General features: G+C 43.6%; 1 protein-coding gene and 1 pseudogene across 7 annotated transcripts in view; both read right to left on the reverse strand.

Moving 5' to 3' along the window:
* Tmem241 (transmembrane protein 241) overlaps nucleotides 1-22,130 on the reverse strand; it is a gene marked incomplete at its 5' end in the record, with an annotated part of 121,622 nt that overhangs the window by 85,400 nt on the left and 14,092 nt on the right. For all 7 annotated transcript variants that reach the window (XR_003851829.1, XM_029570697.1, XM_029570696.1 and 4 more), the window contains 1 exon segment: nucleotides 12,010-12,091. Coding sequence is in view for 6 of the 7 variants with exons in the window: in XM_029570697.1 (XP_029426557.1) it covers nucleotides 12,010-12,091 (82 nt within the window).
* Nucleotides 8,044-9,257, reverse strand: LOC103745672 (annotated as a pseudogene).

A 22,130-nucleotide genomic window follows, 5' to 3' on the forward strand; every position in this document is an offset into this window, starting at 1 on the left:
ATATCTGATTCTTTAATTTTAAATCTGAAAATTTCAAGCCATTCTCCCTACTGAAAAGCCAGCAAGTGTTAGAAACAGCTAGTCTACAACTGGCCAGCTAGATTCCATCCACCTGAATAGAGATACGTAAAAAACAAAATAAAACAGAACAAAACAAAACAAACAAATGAAAAAAACAGTATTAGGGGATTAGAGAGATGGCTCAGCAGTTAAGAATACTTGCTGCTCTTAAAGAGGACCAGGGTTCAGTTCCCAGCACACACACAGTAACTCATACCATCTACAACTCCAGTCTCAGAGGATCAAATGCCCTTTTCTGGACTCCATGGGCACTGCATACACGTGGTGAACATACAAACTTGAAGGTGTGTATACACATAAAATAAATTTTTTTCTTATAAAACAGCATTAAGACACTTTGCAGCTTTACTTATCTCCCCCAATCTAAACTGCCCTGCATCAGTTCAGGAGACTCTAGTAACTGATTCTTTTGGAAAACCTACTGTATTAGCTACTATTCCCAATGCTGTGACCAAATACTTGACAAGAAGCAATTTAAGGGAAGAAAGATATAATCTGGATTACAGTATGAGGGATACAGCCCATCATGGCAGGGAAGTCACAGAGGCAGGAGCATGGTGTGGCTGGTCACACTGCATCTGTAGTCAGGAAGCAGAGAGCAGAGAGGAAGTAGGGCCAGGTTATCAAAGCTCAAGGCCCACCTCCAGTGACCCACTTTCCATGGCAAAGCTCCATCTCCTGAAGGTTCCACAACCTTCCAATACAGTGCCACCAGATGGGGACCAAGTGTTCAGACACATGAGCCTATAAGGGACATTTCACATTCAAACCACAACACCTGCCCTTCATTATCTTTATAGAGTTAATTTCAACAGGACCTACTTTTGTTAAAAATTCTAAGAAATGATAACAGTAATAATAGTAGATAAAATACATGGAGGGCTTACAATGTACCAGGCATAATCACTTCCACATAGTGAAACTTCATAATTCTATGAGCTAGCTACCATTAACATCCCCATTATACAGATGAGGAAACTGAGGAATAGGAATATAGTGTTTGTTTTTTAATCTCCCTCTTAATCACTTGAAATCACTTTTTACTGAATTAGAGGTTTTTGTTTATTTTGTTTTGTTAAGACAGGGTCTCACTACATAGCCCTAGCTGACCTGAAACTCCTCACATAGACCGAGCTGGCCTTGAAGTCACAGAGATCTACCTGCCTCTGCCTTTTGAGTATTGAGATTAAAGGTATGCGCCACCACACCAGACTAGGCATTTTTTTAATTGTTGAGGTTTAAACCCAGGACCTCCTATATACTAGGCAAGCACTCTACTGCTGAACCACACCCCTAGCAGAAACCACTTTCGTATTCTAGATATTTGCTTGCTCCTAAAGATGACTAAAAATTAGTTTATTTCACATGCTCAAGACTATGGATGGGCTGGACAACAAAAGTTCCAACATCAACCGCCATAAAGCCCAAATCATGATTCTGGACACAAATCTGCCAAGATGTAATTGATCAGATTACACCGCAGGCCAATTCGTTTAATTACCTGGGTGTACTATCTGTAATGCATTTATTCTTAAGAGTCCATCAACTAAAAATTTAATACTTCATCCACATATCAATAAATGTTTTTTCAGGTGTCAAGACAAACGTTAACAATAACTTAGAAATTTGTCATTATTCCCATGCTTTCTAGAGTGGAGTTTTGACATCTCAGAAAATTTTTCCATGGAAGACCCTAATCCTGCCTATAGCCATGGCCTTTGGTCACTCTGTATAGGGATGTATGTCCCTCAGTGGAGCACAAGACCTGGGTTAGCTTGTTGCTTTTAATTTTATTACATTTTATTTGGTGTGCATGCAGGGGCTGAGGGAGTGTGTGCATGTACGTGACACAGCACACATGTGGAGATCAGAGGACAACATGTGAGAGACAAGAGTCAGTTTTCCTTTTCCATGAGGGTCCCAGAGATCGAACTCAGGTCCTCGGGCACTTTTACCCATAGAGCCATCTCACTGGGTCCCTGGGTTAGCTTCTTAGTTTTTGTAAAAGAATGACAGTCCTGCATTCTTCTCACTGGGTGATTAATATGTGGGGATGGCTTTAATGTATTATATCAAATAGTTGTACTCCAGGCCCTCATCACAGAAAGCAACCTTGAGAGGTGTTTGGTTTTTGAGATTCAGTCTTACACTGTAGCCTAGGCTAACCTGGAATTCACTGTGTAACCCAGGATGGCCTTGAACTCATGGTCGTCCTCCTGCCTCAGCATCCTGAGTGCCAGGATTACAGGTGTAAGCCACCACACCTGTCAAATTTTAGTTTGTTCAGGGCCTACCCTACTGTTTTCAGTAGCAGTCAAACAAATTTAGATTTCTGGCAGTAACACACAAGCATCCCAACTACTCTGCATCCTTACCAGCGCTTGTTTGGTAACAACCATTCTAACGGGAATGAAGAAGTGTTTCCTATGCTTTATATTTGCATCTTCTTAGTGATTAATGATGCTGAGAAGCCTTGTGTCAGCCATTTATATATCATCTTTAGAGACGGGTGTCTAAGTATTTTGCCCATTTTGAAATCAGGTTGTTTGGGTTCTTGCTATTGCGTTTTAGGCATTCTCCCTATGGTCTGTATATTAATCCAGTATCAGATAAGTGATTTGAAAATATTTTCTCTCATTCTACAGATCTACTTTCTACTTTGTTCATTATATCCTTTGATGCAGCAAAGTTTTTCATTTAAAGTATTTTATTTATACCAGGTGTGGTGGTACGCACCTTTAATCCCAGCACTTGGGAGGCAGAGGCAGGCAGATCTCGGTGAATTCAAGGCCAGCCTGGTCTACATAGTGAGTTCTAAGCCAGCTTGGGCTACGGGGAGGCTCTGTCTCAAAAAGACCAAAAAAAAATTTTATTTATTATTTTTGTGTATATGGGTGTGTTGCCTGCATGTGTATAAGTGCTCCCGTGTCATGCAATGCCCAAGAAGGTCAGAAAAGAGCATCAGATTCCCCTGGAACTGGAGTTACAGATGGTTGTTAGCCACCATGTGGGTGCTGGGAATCAAGCCCAGGTCCTCTGCAATAGCAGCCAGTGCTCTTAACTGCTGAGCCATCTCTCCAGCCCCAAGTTTTTCACTTTAATAAAGTCCAGTTTGGTCTATTTTTTCTTTTGTTGCCTATGCCTTTAGTGTCATTTCCAAGAAGTCACTGTCATATTCAAAGTCAACCTAAACTAAACCCTAGTTTAGTTTTAATATGGGAAACATTTTGGATAGAATAAGAAGATAATGACAATTTTGGGAGGGGTTTACTATATTGCCACAGAGCTCACATTTTCATAAACAATAGTTATAATTAGGCTCCAATCACCTTGATAAGAAAACAGCATCCAACTGCCCTCTAAATTCATATCTCTATGCTCATAGATGAGTATAGCTCTCAGTCTTCAGAGAAGTTTCTTTGTGTAGTGAACAGTGGTTAACATAGAAACTCACAGCTGGTCAAAGTGCAGAGAATAAGTGTTGGTAGTGCTCAGCCACAAATGGAACATCTGTATCACATCCCCCACCAGCCACTCCATGGTTCAGAGACCACTCAGACAAAAGTAGAAAGATTGTAAGAGCCAGAGGACTGAAGCAAAACAGTGTCTTCTGGACATGACAGGACCTCTCCACTAATGAATTCACACCAGCTGTGCTTGCCTACATAAGACCTGCACAAGATCAAGCCAGTCAACACTCTAGTATAGAGGTGGGAGGGGCTCATGAGACCCCACCCCTAGCTGAGGAGCTATTGGTGTCTGATGGCTTCTAGGGGAGGGTGCAGTCCCTGGTAGATTGACCACTCTCTAATAGATGGCCCCATACCCATGAGTATGTGGGTAGCACAAACTGGACTCAATGTACTATTAAAAAAAAATAAAGAGGCTGGCGTGGTAGTGCACGCCTTTAATCCCAGCACTTGGGAGGCAGAGGCAGGCAGATCTCTGTGAGTTCCAGGCCAGCCTGGTCTACATAGCAAATCCAGGCCAGCTGGGGCTACAGGGAGACCCTGTCTCAAAAAAAAAAAAAAAAAGAGGACATGAAGTTGGAAGGGGTGAAGGGGTTGGGGATCAATGAGGAGTTAGGGGAAAGTGGGCATGAATATGATCAAAACACATGGTATACATGTAGACATTCTCAAAGAATTAATATTTTTAAAAAGAAAATAGCATGAAAGAACTGAGTATGAAACTTAGTGATGGAGTGCTTACTTACATGTGCAAAGCCCAGAGCTCAACTATCAGTACCATGGAAGGCAGGGAGGGAGGCAGGAAGAGAAGCAGGAAGAGAGGGAGGAAGAGGGGAGAGGGAGGAAGAGGGCAGCCTCCATTCTACACTGACAGACATCAGGGCAGCCTCCTTCTACACTGACACTTAGATTCCTTTCCTTCCTGGATCCCAATTCCCTTATGTGAAGACAGACAATAAGAGAGGGGAACCCATAAATTTCATTTTACTCAACTGAGTAATTTGATTCCTGTGGGTTTAATTACCCATGTGTGTTTCCTCAACACCTCCCTCCATCTCATCTCCACATGTTGAATGAACACTGTGCTCAGGAAAGACAGAAACCATGACGAGCCGAGCAGAAAGGCAAAGTTCACAGAGCTGGGCAAGAAAAGCAATTCCAAGGCCAGGTGTGGCACATGCCTATAATCCTAGCACTGGAAGCTGGAGATAGTCAAGGTCATCCTCTGTTACATAGTGGAGTTTGTGGCCAGCCTGGGCTACAAGACAACTTGTCACCCCTCCCCCCAAAAAAGGAAGGATGGGAAAAAGGAAAGAAGGAAAAGAGAGGGAGGGAGAGAAGGAAGAGAAAAAACCCCAGTCCTGTTAAGGTGCCTAGCCTGCATTTCAGACCCCTAGCCTTCCCTATGCAGGAAAGCATACAGGAGCCAAATCACCTGCACTAGGCTGGCCTCTCAATCCAATGTCTGTGCTAATCAGCAGTGCGGGCTTTGAGGCCATCCTGTCTTACTGAAAAGGTTTCTGGCCTGCAATTTCACAGAGATTTAGTAGGGTAATAAAGACCCATCAGGGTTTTTCTGTTCAAAGACTGACATCCGTGACATGATAGCCATCATCACTGTGACCTCAGCCAGTGTAGGAAAGCTGGTAGTCAGGTGCAAATCAGCTCGTGCAGAAAAGAGAGTAAGGGAGCTAAAGCGATGGCTCAGAGGTTAAGAGCACTGGCTGCTCTTGCAGAGGACCTGGGTTCGAGTCCTAGTACCCATATGGGGGCTAACAACCCTCCAGTAACTCCAGTTTCAGGAGATCCAGGCACTGCAGGCATGTGGTACATTTGCATACATGAAGGCAAAATATTCATACACATAATAAAAAGTTTTAAATCCTAAAATAAGATAAAAATTAAAGAAGAGGAAGTCCAACTCATGCGTCATCAAGATGGGCAACCAAGCCAGGTACACTCCTTTAATCTCAGTACTTGAGGTTACTTGCTCTCTGTGAGAGCAAGTCCAGCCTAGTCTACATAGTGAGTTCCAGGCCAGCTGGGACTACAGGGAAACCTGTCTCAAAAAAAAAAAAAAAAAAAAAAAAAAAAAGAGAGATGATTGGCAATAGGCAGTACCTATGGCACATACTTAACACTGAACATTCAATGGTAGCTGTTCCCTTAGGAATTGTATCTCTCACAGGTGCACACCCCTGTAAGTTCCTCAAGGTCAGAAACTAGGTCTTCTGTTAAGAACACAATAGGTCCAGGGCTGAAGAGATGGCTCAGCGGTTAAGAACACTGGTTGTTTCTGCAGAAGACCTGGGTTCGAATCCCAGCACCCAAATGGCAGCTAACAACTGTCCGTAACTCCAGTCTCAGGGGATCCGACAGCCTCTTCTGACCTCCACGGGCATTGCACGACACAGGTACACTAACCTTCATGCAGGCAATACACACACACACACACATAAAATAAAAAAGAAATAAAATTTTTAAAAAGTTTAGAAGAACACAGTAGGTCCAAGTAGCTATTCATTAAATAGATATGAGAACAAATCTCCTGGGGTTAAGGGTATAGCTCAGTCGATAGACTGTTTGCCTAGCACCTAAACGGCAATGGAATTCAATGCACTGCTTCCTTCTTCAAGAAATCTTGCTGTGAACCAAAAGTCAGCTCAACTGACCAGTGTGTTTAGGGCTGAAGCTGAACACATATCCTATCACCAAAGATCAAGCATGAGGCCCTGGGTTCCAGCCCCAGCACAGCATAAACCAGACATGGTAGTGCATGTCTGTAATCCCAGCACTCAGGAGATGAATCTTGAATCTGAAGTTCAAGATCAGCTTCAGCTATACAGAGAGTTTGAGGCCAGCCTGGAACATATGAGACTCTGCTCAAAAGACAAAACGAAAACCAAATAGATTAATCTCTCTCCCTTATCTCTGCGTATCATTCAGTCATGAGCTGGAGGTGGAAAAACCGACAGAGAACTCCTCACAAGATCCCAGCAGTTTGCTCAGGTTCTCCCAGGAGCTGCATATGGGAAAACAGAACTTTGAGGCCTTTCTGGAGCAGAGCTACACAAAAGTGTTTTGCATAACAATACACACAGACTTTAATTAAGCACTTCCCCCCAATTCCTCTTGGATTCATTAACTGACAGTCTGGCACCAACACACTGAAGCTCTACTTGCCAACACAAACTATGTGAGAGCCTGGTGTTTATCTGCCCTAGGAATGTGTCTAAACAGCTCTGTAAAAACAAAGAACTGTGAAGAGATGCTGGGGCTGTGTCAATTGATCCAACCTAAGTGAAGCCTGGGACTCATGCAGGAGCCACTAGGAAAATAGTTTCCCTATGAAGTTGTGAGGAGGTGAGTCCAAAATAACGACACCCAAAGGCATGTGTGTGGGTGGGGTAGTGGACTGTGAAATTGGGAAAGATACAGAATAGAACTGAAAGACCTAAAGAAAGAACCCGGATTCTGGGTATGTCACTGCCACCTCTGGATCCAGCCATGCCCGAAGTCTCTACACTATAGTTTTGTTGTTTTGTTGTTGCGGTTGTTGTTTACTTCTACAAACCAGTTTGTTTCCCTGTTGCTTGGACTAGTTTGTGAGCCTTCCCCCCCCCACTTTGGCTTTTTTGAAACAGGGTTTCCCTGTAGCTCTAGATGACCTAGAACTTACTATGTAGAACTGGCCTTGAACTCACAGAGATCCGCCTGCCTCTGCCTCCTAAGTAAGTGCTGGTACTACCGGTGTCTGCCACCACACCCAGCTCTAGTTTGTGAGCTTTCTTTTTTTTTTTTTTCTTTTTCTCAACAGAAACTGTTTATTGAAACCTCAGTTCTACAAAAAGCATGAAACACCCAGATACAAAGCAGTGGCCAGAGAGACCTGTGAAAAGAACACCTGGAGAGGAACCAGAAGAGGGGATGCCTTGGAGCAGGGAACTGAGGTTGAAGACAAAAGGACAAGGTTGAAAGACCCACTTGGCTGTAAAGACTACATCCAAGGGATGGGTGTGGCACGCTTTCCCACCACAGGAAGCCTTCCTGCAGCTCCCACCTGGGACCATCAGTCCCTGGTTTTCCTGCTACAGGGACATCACACAGGCCCATGTCAATCAATGCTTTCTTCCTCCCCTCACCCTACTTCCCCTACCTCTCACCTTTACACCTTTCCATCCTAGGAAACTTAAAAGCAAAAGTCTAGACAAACTCTGGGGAGGCAGAAATAGGCAGAGATCTGTGGCATGCCCCTACTCACTGAGCTGAAGGTACCCCAGGCACCATCAGTGTCTTGGCCTACCAGCTAGCCTCTGAGGTCCAGGAGAGTGAATGACCTTTTCCTCTGACCCACAACCCTGTATGGTCCTACCTAGGAGGACAGAGGACTAGCCAAGGACCCAGAGAGGTGGCAAAAATCTAAATCAAGTTTCTCCTCTTCCAGGTTCTTGGGGACTCCCGAGCCCTCTAAATGCATTCCTCAGAGTCCTATCTAACCTGGGAAAATGAAAGACTTGAGGTAGGCCAACTCCATGACACTAAAAAGGGAACACTGTCGGGGTTGGAGGAATGGAGGGACCACAGGGCTCCAAAGCCAAGGTGGGCCTAGGCCATGGGTATGGTAAAAGGAGCGGGAAGGCCCAACAGAGACAGAATGATTAGGGGGGCAGCAGGTGCAGCAGTCTGGGGGCAGGTCTCGAGCTTCTGGCAAAAGGGGCAGTTATGGAGAAGAGTAGGTGGGGCAGGAGGGTCTAGGGGAGGCAGTGGAGGGTGTGTGAGGCCAGAAGACTGCCCCAGAGTGAACAAAGCCCTATGTCGCATTCCAGGCAACTGGAGACATTAGTAGTAGATGGCAGGCACTGTGGCACAGAAGGTATGCAGGGCTCCAAGAGGCTTTAGGGACAAGTCTGAGGTCAGGAGAACCCGGTGGGGTGCTTCAGGACAGCCCCAAGGACTGGTGTATTACAGCCATCGATGCCAGAGTCAGGGCGACACTGCTCACATATGCCACAGCCAACAAGCTGGACAGCTTCACCAGTCGCTGGCAGAGGGAACCAAGAGACAGCTGCCATGCTGGCTGCTCCAGCAGCACACACAGGTCTGTATAGGTGTACCAGCCATGCCACCATGCTTGCTGTTCAGCCACGCTGCTCTCTAGCCAATTCAGAACCTCAAAGATCTCCCGAGGGTCAGTATAGAGACACCAATCCATGGCACTCAAGAAGCCCCTTTCCAAGGCATTGAGAGTAGGCACAACCACTCCCTCAGCAGCTCCCCACTCATCATTGAAGACTTCCTCCTCCTCCCCTTCGTCAGAGGTATTTACTGGCCACCATCATGGAGATCAAAAACAAGTCAGAGGATGATACATGCTGCAGGTAGTCTGGGTTTCGCTCAATGTACACCAGAGCTAGCATCATAGCACAAAGGGAGATGCAAGCCTCCCAGGACACATGAGCTACGTATTTCTTCTGGAGTCATTGAATAGCGCTGGGTGCTGCCTTCTGAAGTAGTTCCACAGCAATGTCTGCCCACGGGGCCGAAGAGCTCCTCCAGGCAGCAGTCAGTCTCCAAGTCCAAGGCATAGAACAGTCTCCTTCAGGTTCGAGCACTTAGTTTCTGATGTCCCGTAAGGAACATGAAGTCCTGGAAGCCAGTGAGGGAGAAGATGCCTTCTTCGTCCAGCAGGAGCCCAGCCAGGGCCATCGCCCTTTATGCCTCTTAGGAATTTTAAATTCTCTGGTGAGGTTCTTACAGTATCAAAAGATTCTAAGTAGCTAGGCATGGTGGCACACCTGTGATCCCATCCACCACTCAAGCCTGAGGTTAGGATTGTAAATTTAAAGCCAGAATGAGCTACCTAGCAGGACTGTCTTAAAAAACAAAGTCTAAAGTCAGGCTTGTGGGCAGAGGCAGGCAGATCTCTGTGAGTTTGAGGCCAGCCTGGTCTATATAGAGAGTTCCAGGTCAGCTGGGGCTACAGAGAGACCCTGTCTCAGAAAGACCCCCCCCCCAAAAAAAAAAACAAAGTCTATATCCTTTGGTTCTTAAAAAGGCAAATCTGAAGAAAATAAAACATGGGAAGTCAGAAGCTCAGCCACTACCTGGGACTAGAGCAGGCTAGCAAGACTTTCTGCACCTACAGCAGTTCCTGTGTTACGTGACTGGCATCGGCCTCATCCCTCACTTGCCCAGTGATTATGAGAATCATATAAAGATACAAAGGAGGGCTGGGAAGATGGCTCAGTGGATAAAGTGCTTGATGCACCAGCATGAGGCCCGGAGATCACCAGAACCCAGGTAAACCCAGGTGCGGAGGTACACTCCAGTAACCCCAGTGCTGGAGGGGTAGAGATAGGCAGAGCCTAGGGTCCTCACCGGCCTGATAGGCAGAGCCCAGGGTCCTCACCGGCCTGCTGGCTAGTCTAGTTGAAACTATGAGATACTTTGTCTCAAAAAGAAAAACAACAAACATACACACACTAAAAAATAAAACAACAAAAAGGAAATCACTCTGAAAAACTGAAAAATCACTGGACAAAAAACATTATTTTTATAAACCTAAAACCTGACCGACTCAACCTTTAAAATTCTGCCGCCCATAACTATCAAGAACTTAAAAAAAAATTTCAAGCCTCATGAAACCAAGAAGAGGCAGTGGGGGAGGGGCAATTCTTGGGCCCACCCAGGAAGTTTCCACCCTCCAAAACACATCAATCCATCTTTTTATGTGTATGACTCATGAAGGAAAAATGATGACTTCATTTCCAAATTACATGCTCTGCTGCTATTTTGTAACCTTGAAGTTGTAATAACAATAACATTGTTACCCAGTTAGGCAGACTTTGTTTTTACTGGTTTTATATCTGAAATGTTGGGGACTAACATAACAGCAAACACTATAAAAAGGCTGAATTCATTTGAAAATCCTGACTTTTTTCAAAAGTCAGAACATGGGACATTTTCTGAGATTAAAAACAGGGTATACGGAAGCTGGGGGCATTAATACAACCTAGAGTCACCTGGGAAGAGGGACCCTCAACTAAAGAATTGCCTAGATCAGATTGGCCTGTGGCCATATCTGTGAGGCATTTTCTTAATTGTTAATTGATACAGGTGGACCCAGCCCTCTGTGGGCAGTGCCATCCCTAAGCAGCAGGGCTTGGGCTGTAGAAGGACACTGGGCAAACTGGAGGAAGCAGACCAATAAGCAGCTTTCTTCAATTGGTTTCTACTTCAAGCTCCCACCCTTGAGTTTCTACCTTGGTTTTCCCTAATGATGGACTATAACTTGTAAGCCAAAGAAAACATTTCCTTGGGGCTGGAGAGATGGCTCAGCGGTTAAGCACACTGATTGTTCTTGCAGAAGACCTGGGTTCAAATCCCAGCACCTACACGGCAGCTAACAACTGTCCATAATGCCAGTTCCAGGGGATCTGACAGCCTCTTCTGACCAATGCAAGCATTTCACGACACGGGTGTACTTACCTACATGCAGGCAATACATGCATACACATAAAATAAAAATAATAAAATTAAAAAAGAAACCCTCTCTTCAAGTTGGTTTTGGTCAATTATAGCCACAATGGAAAGCAAATTAGACTAGCACCTCTGTCCGTGGTGGTTTTAATAAAGTCTCTTTCACTAGCAAAATAACAACAGTCTGGGACTTCTAAATAATCAATATGGAAACAGCTTTGTTTTTCACAGTCCACATATTTGAGGAGCTCAATGCTCGGAACAGGTGGATGGGAAGCCAGAACAGATAACTTATTTCACTCGCCATCTCTGTGTCATGCAGGCATTTGTGTCCACAACTGAATTCAGAATCCTATGAGCCATTTTACCAATCCACCGAGTTCCAACTCCTCAGAAGCAAGCTGGCTCTGCCCTATTTTCTGGTTATCTTCAATTCAGCAAAATGAGGACAAATATTCCATGTTAGCCGAAGCCCAAGACTTGTTTCTATTATGATTTGGATATGAAGTGTCCCCTTGAAAGGGCTCGCGTTTTGAAAGCTTGGTTTCTAGCTGGTGGTACTATTTTGGAAGAGTCTGGAAACTTGAAGAGGTGAGACCTAGATGGAGGAACTGGGTCACTGGGACCTTTGAAAGGTACTCCCAGTCCCCACATTCCATCTCTCTCTGCTTCCTGACTAGGATGAGATGAACAGCCTCTACCACATGCTCCACTGTCATGACGGCCTTACCACAGACCCAGAATCAGCAAAGGCAAGGACTACATACTCTGAAACCCTGAGCCAAAATAAATTTCTCCACATAAGTTTTCTCTCAGGTATTTGAATCACAGCTAAAGAAAGCTAAGCAATGCCTCTGCTTTCTGATCTAGTTTTACCTTCAAGGTGATGCTTGTCCCCAGTTGATGCCAGGTTCAATAAATTAAAACACAAAGGGGACAAGGAGAGAGGGGTTGTCCCCCCAAAATTTCTAACACTTACCAGTCTGGACAAGGCTCTGGACCCGGCATAGATTATACCCACAAACAGCAGAGAAGCAGGAAGCCACTTCAAAACATCAGATCTAAAAAGACAGGAAGAAACCGTTAACATTTTTGCTACTTTTTGTTTGAAAAGACCTAGCTGGAAGGGTTGACCCCTGAGACACCAACTCCTTCCATGAAGATTGCCTAAATATCCTTGAGGGACCTGTTAAATGGTGCTCTTTACCCACTGAGAGAGCAGAAGAAGCAGAGGAAGAGACCCAACCTACAGTCCCATCACTGTGACAACAACTTAGCATTCAGGGACATCCCAAGGGCTGGAAATGGAAGAGGACTTGCTACAGGCTGGAATATTTTCCTCAAAGATGGTAATTTTTAAAAAATATCTTATTTACTATTTTTATTTTATGTGTATGCATGTATTGCCTGCGTGTGTAAGTGCACCTGTGTCATGCAATGCCCGCGGAGGACGGAAGAGGCAGATCCTCTGGGACTGGACTTACGGACAGTTGTTAGCTGCCATGTGGGTGCTGAGATTCGAACCGGGGTCCTCTGCAAGAACAACCAGTGTTCTTAACTGCTGAGTTATCTCTCCAGACCCAAGATGGTAATTTTTAAGTAGACCAATACAAAATTTAAAAGGCTGTTGACATAAGATGTATCAAACATCTCCATAGGATCACAACAAAAAGGTCAAAAAAATTTAAAAAGTTAAAAAATAAATCCTAGAACTTGAATAGGATGGTCGTATTTTGGCTTCTTCACCCATTAAACTTGAATTCCAGAAAACCTCAAGGACTTCTGAAAGGCACACTTCTTTGACTCAATTTGATCATACTAGAATCTAATTTTTCATTTTCAGTCTAGAATCTTGCTCTCCTCAAAAAGGATAGGAAGAAAAAAAAAGAAAAATAATCCGACACACACTACATCTCAGAGGTTGAACTTGCTTCCCCATCTGCACTGGCATCATATATCAACCCTATCTACTATTTCAAGTTCTCACGGTTATCCCAACAATTAATAAAAATAAGTGAAGCAATCTGAGCAGGATATCACAATCACCCCCAAAGGATTCAACAAATGCAACTATGAAAGCACATATTCTCAAGAAGTAGACTTGGGGGCTGGAGAGATGGCTCAGCAATTAAGAGGACTGTGGCTGCTCTTCCAGAGGACCTGGGTTCAATTCCGAGCTCCCACCTGGCAACTAACAACCATTCATAACTCCCACTTCCAGGAGGTCTGACATCTTCTGGCCTCCACAAGCACTGGACATCACAGGTATACTTATATACATGCAGGCAAAACATTCATACACATAATTTTAAAAAGTAGGCTTCATTCACTTTATTGTCCAGAGCAGGCAGTCTATGCAAGATCAGACCTAGACTCAGAACATCATTATTTCTGGGCTCCAAGAAGGCCTCGGAACCTTACTCACTATATAAATTCCTTCAGCAAATGCTTTAGCAAAGTGCTGGGATGCACTGTGGAGAACAGCCTCACAGTGGGCATTTAGTGAGTGCTTACAAACAATCAGGCACTGGGCTAAATGTTTTTCATGCTGCATTTATTTTGGGGTTTTTTGTTTTGTTTTGTTTTTTGGCAGGGTATCCCTAGTCCCAGCCCAGCTAGAGATCACTATGTAGACCAGGCTGATCTTGAAGACCTCACAGAGCTCTGCCTGTCTCTGCCTCCTGAGGAATGGGATTAAAGGCATGCATCACCACACCTGGCGTTCACGCTGCATTTATTTTTATTTTATGTGTATGAGTGTTTTGCCTGCATGTATATAAATACACCACATGCATGCAATGCCTGCAAAGGTCAAAAGAGGGCATCAGATCCCCTGGAACTGCAATGTGGGTGCTGGGAACAAGACCTGGGCCCCTGTAAGAGCAGCCAGTGCTCTTAACCATGGAGCCATCTCTCCAGTCCCACATACAGCATTTTCAAAACTCTACACAACAGGGGCTAGGGAGATGGCTGAGTTGGTAATGTTCTTGCTACACAAGCAAGAGGACCTGGGTTTGATCCCATGTAAAAAGCATGTATGGTGGCATCCTTCTATAATAAGCCCAGCACTAGGGAGGTAGAGACAGGAAGATCTCTGGGGCTTGGTGGCTGCCAGTCTAGCTGAATTAGAGAGCTTCAAGTTCAATGAGAGACTTTTTTCAAAAATAAGGTGGACAGCAACTAGAACGACACTCAATGTCAACCTCTGGCCTATGTGTACATGTGCATATACACATGTACATATACATACACACATGCATACAAAAAAATCCACACAACAATCTTATGAGAAAGGTATTTGACTTAATAATGGTTTAGATTGTCAAGTGAAAGTTTTTGACTTTATGATGGCATGAAAGCACATCTGTTCTGTTTTGTTATTTCAATACAGTATTCAGTAAATGATATGACATATCCAACACACTAATGTCAAATAGGCTTCATGTTAGGTTATTTTCTAAGTATGAGGAGCATACCCAAAATAGACTAGACCAACCTCTGATGCTCTATAGGTTTAGGTTAGATATACTAAACGCTTTGTTCTTGTTTATTGTTTTTATTTTGAGACAGGGTCTCATGTAGTCCAGACTGGCCTTGAACTTGCTATATAGCCAAGGCTGGCTTTTAATTCTTGATCCTCTAAACTCTACCTCTCAAGTGCCAAAATTACAAGCATGCTTCATCATGCCTTGTTTATACTTTCAAATTACAAAGTGATACAGATATATTGGAGTATCTTTGAAAAAGACAGAGCCTTTCTTAAAAAGCTAGGATTCAGAAAAACTCAACCACCACCAAAATCACCCCAAGCCAGTTGCTTTCAGGTCCTTGCCTTGATAATTCAAAGAATGAAATTCATAGGGCTGGAAAGATAGCTCAGTGGTTAAGAGCACCTAAGTTCTTCCAGAAAACCAGAGTTCAGTTCCTGGCACACATTATCAGGCAGTTCATAACTGCCTGTAACTCCAGGTCCAAGAGTTCCCACATCCTCTTCTGGCCTCCAAGGGAACCCATATACTCGTGCCATACATACATACACATAAATAAAAATAAAATCTTATTTTTTAAAAAAAAAGAATGAAATTTTCCAGGCCTGGTGGTGCACACCTTTAGTCCCAGCACTGGAGAGGTAGAGGCAGGAGGCTCTCTATGAGTTCAAGGCCAGCCTGGTCTACATAGCAAGTTCCAGGCCAGCTGAGGCTACAGGGAGACCCTATCTCAAAAAAGACCAAAAAAAAAAAATCTAAATAAAAAAGAATGAAATTCACAGACCACAGAGAGTGAGTTTTGAAGGAAGTTTATTATAGATTCATAGGAAGGAGCTTAAGAAAAAGAGAAGGGGGGGATGAATGAGAATTCTGTGGGGTCCGAGAAATAGGGCACCATCAAGCTGCTAAGTCTGTGGGACTTATGACAGAAACTGGGTGAGACAGAGAAGCAGAAGAGCTGGTCAGTCTAGTTGGCCCAACCAGGTGTCTCCTCAGTTTCTGTCCCGCAGTCATTTATAGCATTTAGGCAGAAGTGCTAATTTAGATTTTTAAAAAACAAAATACAGGAACCAGAACTCTCTCCTGGTATTTCTGGCCTCCAGCAAGAACTGTGCTTGACCAATTTCTATCTCCTGTTCTCATCAAAAGTTTTCAACTCCTGATTGATTTACCAGGATGAAACCCCATCATTAGTCAGGAGCACCTACATTATTACCCCACTGTGCTTTCCCAGAAACATGCACAGAGACCTTTGGTCACTCTCCTATAGAACAGCTGGCAAATGGCAAGTCCAGAATTTGAAGTCAGGTCCACCCAGCCCTAAAGCCCTAGCTTTTCATCATGTCTTTGTACTTTGCCCTAATGATGGACAAGGATATAAACAGGTAAGCTTCAGGCGCAGTAGGAGTTTGGTAGCAGGCAAAACAGAGGAAGAGTCTCTTATCGCTAGCTCTGCAACAATAGATGTCTCCACTCCCAAACCAAAAGGTAGACAGAGAGAGGAGTACGCTACCCCCACCCTCATAGGCCAAGAGAAACAGTAATCATTACTCCTCTAGGAAAAGACTTTCCCACTTAGGACTTGTGACAGTAAGTTCATAGGGATCAAAGGAGACAAGACACAGACCCACAGCAGGTCATGCACTGGAAGGAGCCCAGAGCATAAGCCATAGGCAGAGCACTGAAGAGGAAGAAGGGGTTGCTGGGGGCCAGCCAGCAACTGACCTCCCTACAACAGGCCCTGGATGTTGGAATGTAAGGTCAGTGAGGCCCCAGACATTTGCACTCCAGTCCATCTTAATGTAAACAAAGGAAACTCCTGCTGAGCTAGACACCAAGAGACATCCAGCAATGGCACCGTTGATGGGGGATGTGAGGAAAAGAAGACACGCCAGGGGAACATCTTGCATGTTAATCCCTCTGCTCCAAAATACAAAGAAGTAACTTCAACTAGATATACACAAGTCCAGTGGGACTCAAGAGGTTTCTGGGAAACATGACAGGGAGGCTGGGTGAGCATTTTACTCCATACACTGGTCCAGGACCAAGGCGTAGGACACTAGGGCTTGTACTGGACAGTCCTCTCACTTGGAGATAACACAGAAAAGCAATATGTACTCATGAGACAGTGTTTATCCCCCAGTCAAAAAGGGGTGCAGACACTTTGCTAGACCTGTGGGAGAAGTAGTTGTATAACCAGCCTGGCAGAGATGAAGAGATTAAAGATACATTTGTGGCCCTCACTTTAGCTGGCAGAGTGTTGGAAACAATAAACTACTGAAACAAGAAACTGGAATTCCCCCAGCAATCTCAAGCTAGAAGAGAAAGCTTGCTCTGTCTGCTTTTCGATATTTAATTTGGCTGTTTTAAACGGCTTATCAAGGACAGGTGGCTGACCCTGGCTTACCGGGGCATAGACTGTGACCCTAAGTCCACTAACAGTTGGCTGTGGGGGTCCTTGGCCTTCCAAAGCACTCAGTGAGATGCTGCTGCCTCCACCATCTGCCAACATCGACATCAAGAAAAATGCTTCAATTATAATCCCACTATGCACAGATAAGCAGTTAGGCCCTTGCTGCGTGTCCTTCCGGGGTCCAAATGTACATATATTCACATTTCAACAACACTGGGATCCTATTATATGTATTGTTTCATAATCTGCTTAATTACACAATTTTCCATGACAGAAGTACCCAATTTGGTAATAACTGAATTAACAATAACTGAATCGCATTAACAATTGAGCCATTACTATAATAATAATAATAAAATCAATGTCCTACCAAAGGATATTTAAGTTAATCTTGTATTTTTACTATCCTACCACTGTACGGTTATCCTTGAACATAATCTTTTCTGACATTTGTGATGTTTTCATAATACATGGGATAAATTCAGAGATACAGGCCCTGAAGTTTAAACGGGTTACAAAATCCCTTTTCAGAGAGGTTATACTGACCCATCTTCCTTTACAAATCCAACAGTGTCTGATTCTAAGACAGCCAAAGGCCTGGACATCAGGAACAGATGAGGTACCCTCTCTTCGATCTCTAATTCATCAGCTGGTGTCACCTGGGCACCTTGTGCTGGTTAATTCTTTCACTGTCCTGTTTGCCCACAAAAGAACACAATGAAATGAAAGCCTGTGTGGTCTTGGCAGTCTCCAGTCCCTTTGACATGTGGGCCTCTGGGGAACTGCTGAGCCAGTGAGTGTGTTCTTGTTTGCATGCTTGCATGCACATGAATGTGTATGTTCATGAGGCAGGAGGGAGGCCACACCTGGCTGGATGGATTACAGATCCAATCATGTTATTGGACTTCTTACCAAGGGGTCTGATTTGAAAACTGGGCTGATTCCTTAACTGACTTAGATGCACAGATATTGCATCTTGTTTGAATCACAGGCCTGTTTTTCATTTGCATGCATACTCTACCACCCCTAAAAGCTGTGGTAAAGCTTCCAAAAGTCTGTTGGCATGCATTATGGAATTGTTGTTATTGAGAGGAAGCCTAATTAAATTAAATCACTTGTTTTTCAAATAGAGCATACATTATTGAGAGAACATCTGCTCCTGCAAACACTCCAGAGGCAGCAAACTCTTCATGGGGGCCTGAAGGGCTGCACACACAGAATTCTCAAAAATTCTGTATTCTACTGACACCTAGTGGACCTAAAAATAGCTTCTAAACATGAAAATAAGAGCAAGAGTTTAAGGTTTACAGGCAGCCTAAAATAGCAATATCTTACCTCTGTAAAGTCAACACTTAATTTCAGAAAAGACTTCACTTTTTTTTTTTTTTTTTTTTTTTTTTTTTTTTTTTTTATCCCTGCAGCACCAGCTGGGCTGGAACTCACTATGTAGACCTGGCTGGCCTTGATCTCAGAGACTGGTATTCCTCTGCCTCCCGGGTGCTGGGACTAAAAGACGTGCAACACCACACCTAGCACATATTTATTTTTGTGTGCATGTATGTGTATATGTTCACATGTGTGTGTGTACAAGCGTAAATGCACATGCACACAGAGGTCAGAGGACAATGTCAGGTGTCTTCCTCAATTGCTCGCCACTTTATTTTTTGAGGTAGGGTCTTTCACTGATCCTGGAGCTCACTGAGTCAGCTAGCTTGTTTGGCCACAAGCTCCTGGAATCCTCCTGCCTCTGCCTCCTCAGTTCTGGGATTACAGGCAGACGGAGAAGTATCCAGCCTTTATGCAGGTGCTGGGGATCAAAGTCAGTTCCTCATGCTTGCCGAGCAAGCACTTTACCAAATGAGCTTTCTCCGCAGTCCCTTCTGCAAATATTAACTCCTTGATTACAAAAGAACTGTTCATATTTTTTGTCTCCTACTCAATGTTCCTTAGGGCCTTATTCCCCCTTTCTGAACCTCTTCCTACTTCCCTTAGACCTTTTTCCTTCATGTCTTACCTTCTGACTCAGAGAAGATCACACTGCCAAAGTCTAGGCCTAATATTACTTGAACCCAAGAGCCCTATGGATGATATTGCCCTTAGAGCATAAGTCAGAGCAGGAGTCAGCACCAGATGGCCCATGGGCTTAATCCCGCCTACTGCCTCTTTCTGAAGACAGCACTCTAGCAGCACAGCCACACGCATGCATGCAGGTATCCTGTAGCAGCTGTCATGCAACATTAGAGCTGGACCATTGCAACTGAGGCTGCACAAAACCTTCAATATTTATTATCCCACTCCTCTGCCAGCCTGATTTAGAATACAGCAGCTTGGGTCCCAGCCTCTGGAACTTAATTTACAACCTCTCAGCCTTGAAAACATAAGAGTTCAAAATTTACTCCTATTGAGGATGAATCAAAAATGACAAGTTGGCTAAAGTGATTTTGTGTGTGTGTTTGTTTTGGTTTTTTTTTCTTTTTCTTTTTAAAAATTTTTTAAGATGGGCTTTCTCTGTAGCCCCAGCTAGCCTAGAACTCACTGTGTAGACCAGGCTGGTCTTGATCTCACACAGATTCCCCTTGCCTTTGCCTTTCAAGTGCTGGTATTAAAGGTATACACCACCACACCTGGCTGTGTTTGAAGTGTTCTTATTTAAACATACAACCTGGGGGCCAGTGAGATGGCTCAGCAGGTAAAGACCCTTGCTACACAAGCCTGGTGACCTGAGTTCAAATCTTCAGAACTCACATAAAGGTGGAAGGAAAGAACTGACCCCATAGTTGTCCTCCGACCTCCGTACATCCTTTTCTTAATTTAATAACCACATGATTAGAAGAAGCATTTCATTACAGCTTTAACATATTCAGTAACAATTTCCAGACCAAAGATACATCTCTTTCAAAAAATTGGGGTCTGCTGTTCATTTTTCCCAGTTCTATGCTGGGTTACTGTCTAGGAGTCTCTTGAGCCACCCTGGCCAACAACTCAAAAGAAGGTATCTCCTGTCTGGCACTGTTTCTTGTTATGTAGGCTTTAGCTATACATATGGACTCTTAAAAAATTTTACTGACCCCTTTAATCTTTGGTTATACTTTCCTTTTGGGTTTTTAAGACCCTATAGTTGGCCCAAATAAACCAATTTGTTTTTACTCTTAAAACCATTTGAGGACCTGTTCCTCAGGAGTCACATGGGCTTGGGAGGAGACCCTGGCTCCTTTCTTTTACCAGTTCCATGTACGTGAAGATAAGTCAAAGGTCCTACTCAACAATGGCTGGCTTTGCTTGGAAGCATGGAGGAAATGTTTTCTCTGTGTTGACCCTCATCTTTGTAGACTGGACACTGGTTCAACTGACTTCCACACATTCTCTCTCTCTCTCTCTCACACACATACAATAATAATAGTAATAATAGTAATAGTAGTAGTAGTAGTAGTAGTAGTAATAACAATAATATAATAATAATAAGTTAAATGGTATAGCCTGGGAACCCAGGAATTATAGGACTATACCTGAGGCTATCCATTACAATGATTTAAGAAGCCAAAACAGAATGCCACAGTCACCTAGGACTTCTGTTGTCTGACCAAGTGAATGATTCTTTAAGGGCTGCGTTTTGGAAATAAAGCATACCCTCAGAGAAGAACATCAACATTTGCTGGAAAAAAATCACTTCAGTGTCCTACCATGGCTCGGCAACAGCAATAGCTGCCACATAATGACAAGCCAGGGGCTGAAATACAGTGCCATCTGTCCTAATATGTGGTGGGGCCAGAGTGCCAGTGCCAGGAAATATGACCTCTTTGCAACATAAGAAATGTATTACCACGTTCTGAGTTTCGATCCAGAGGGAATCTGGGCTTCTTTGGGCTTCAGGGTATAAGGCCAGTCTAAAGGCATCATCTGTGGCATATGCTACTCAGGACCAATTAAGAGCCCACCCTCCCTCTCCACTGTTATACTTTGTTCTCCATAGTAACTTCTGGAACTCTCCACCATCTTCTTGACGTTTCTATGTTCAGGTGAACCAATATACTGCCACATCTACTTGAGCCCACACTTATCCAGCAAAACCGGACTTCAGTTTCAGGTGACATAATCAGAAAACCTGGTCCAGTAGGAAAGAGCAGCCACAGATAATGTAAACCCAGCTCAGGCACAAAAGAAGGAACCAGGCTCCTGTCATCTTCTGCTAGCCATCTGATGGCATTCCTTCTCCAAAGGCCATAGGTAATAGGAAATCACAAGGTGTACTGGCAGTTTTTTAACAACTTTAAACTAGACACGTCCTCAAGTACTCTGCAGAATGCCAAACAAACGGGTAACTTAGCAAGTATGCTAGTTTGGTTAATGGAGAAATTGGGCAAAATAATGTAGACTATAAGGTGAGTGACTTAGCTTGATTATTCAGTTGGTATAGCTATTATTTATTTGTCCCCGCCTTGATTTTTTTCTACTTTGTGCCTCATTTCAGGCTAGGTAGGCTATTCTTAAAGATCGAATAGGATTCATCAGGTGAAGCAGAGGTACACAACCAATCCCAACTATACTTTGGGCTGAAAAATGCCATGGTCTTGGAGTTTTCTTTTCTTTTTTTTTCTTTTTTTGGTCTTTTAATCTTATTTGAAGGACTGTTTTAATAGAATCATAATAACTAATGTAATGTGTGATTTGGGTTGAACCAGAATTTTAGCAAGAAAGGATATAAAGGACATTATTGAGAAAATTGGGAAAATACCACCTATAGGTGAGATCATAGTATTATCCCAACTGTTAATGTCCTGAGCTTGCTAACCACACTGCAGTCACAGAAGAGAAAGTGCTTGCTCTTAGGAAGTAGACACTGAAGGATTTAGACAAAGACAAGAGACATCTTCTGTCATATAAGCACCTTTCAAATAGTTCAAAAATCTACAACATGATGGCTGGAGAAATGGCTCAGCGATTATGAGCTTAAAATCCACACCAGAAGAAACCCCAGTAACCACATGGACACATAGAGAGTAAACCACACACTCCTGAATGATGAATGGGTCAAAACAGAAATTAAAAAGAAATAAAAGTATTCCTGGAACTAAATGAAAAGGACAATATGACACAACAAAACCTCTGGGACATGTTGAAAGCGGTTCTTAGAGGGAAGTTTATAGCTCTAAGTGCCTACATCAAAAAATCGGAAAGAACACAAATAAATGACTTAACACT

This window comes from Nannospalax galili, unplaced genomic scaffold (assembly GCF_000622305.1).
Source record: "Nannospalax galili isolate Female #2095 unplaced genomic scaffold, S.galili_v1.0 scaffold162, whole genome shotgun sequence".
Classification (NCBI taxonomy): Eukaryota; Metazoa; Chordata; class Mammalia; order Rodentia; family Spalacidae; genus Nannospalax; species Nannospalax galili.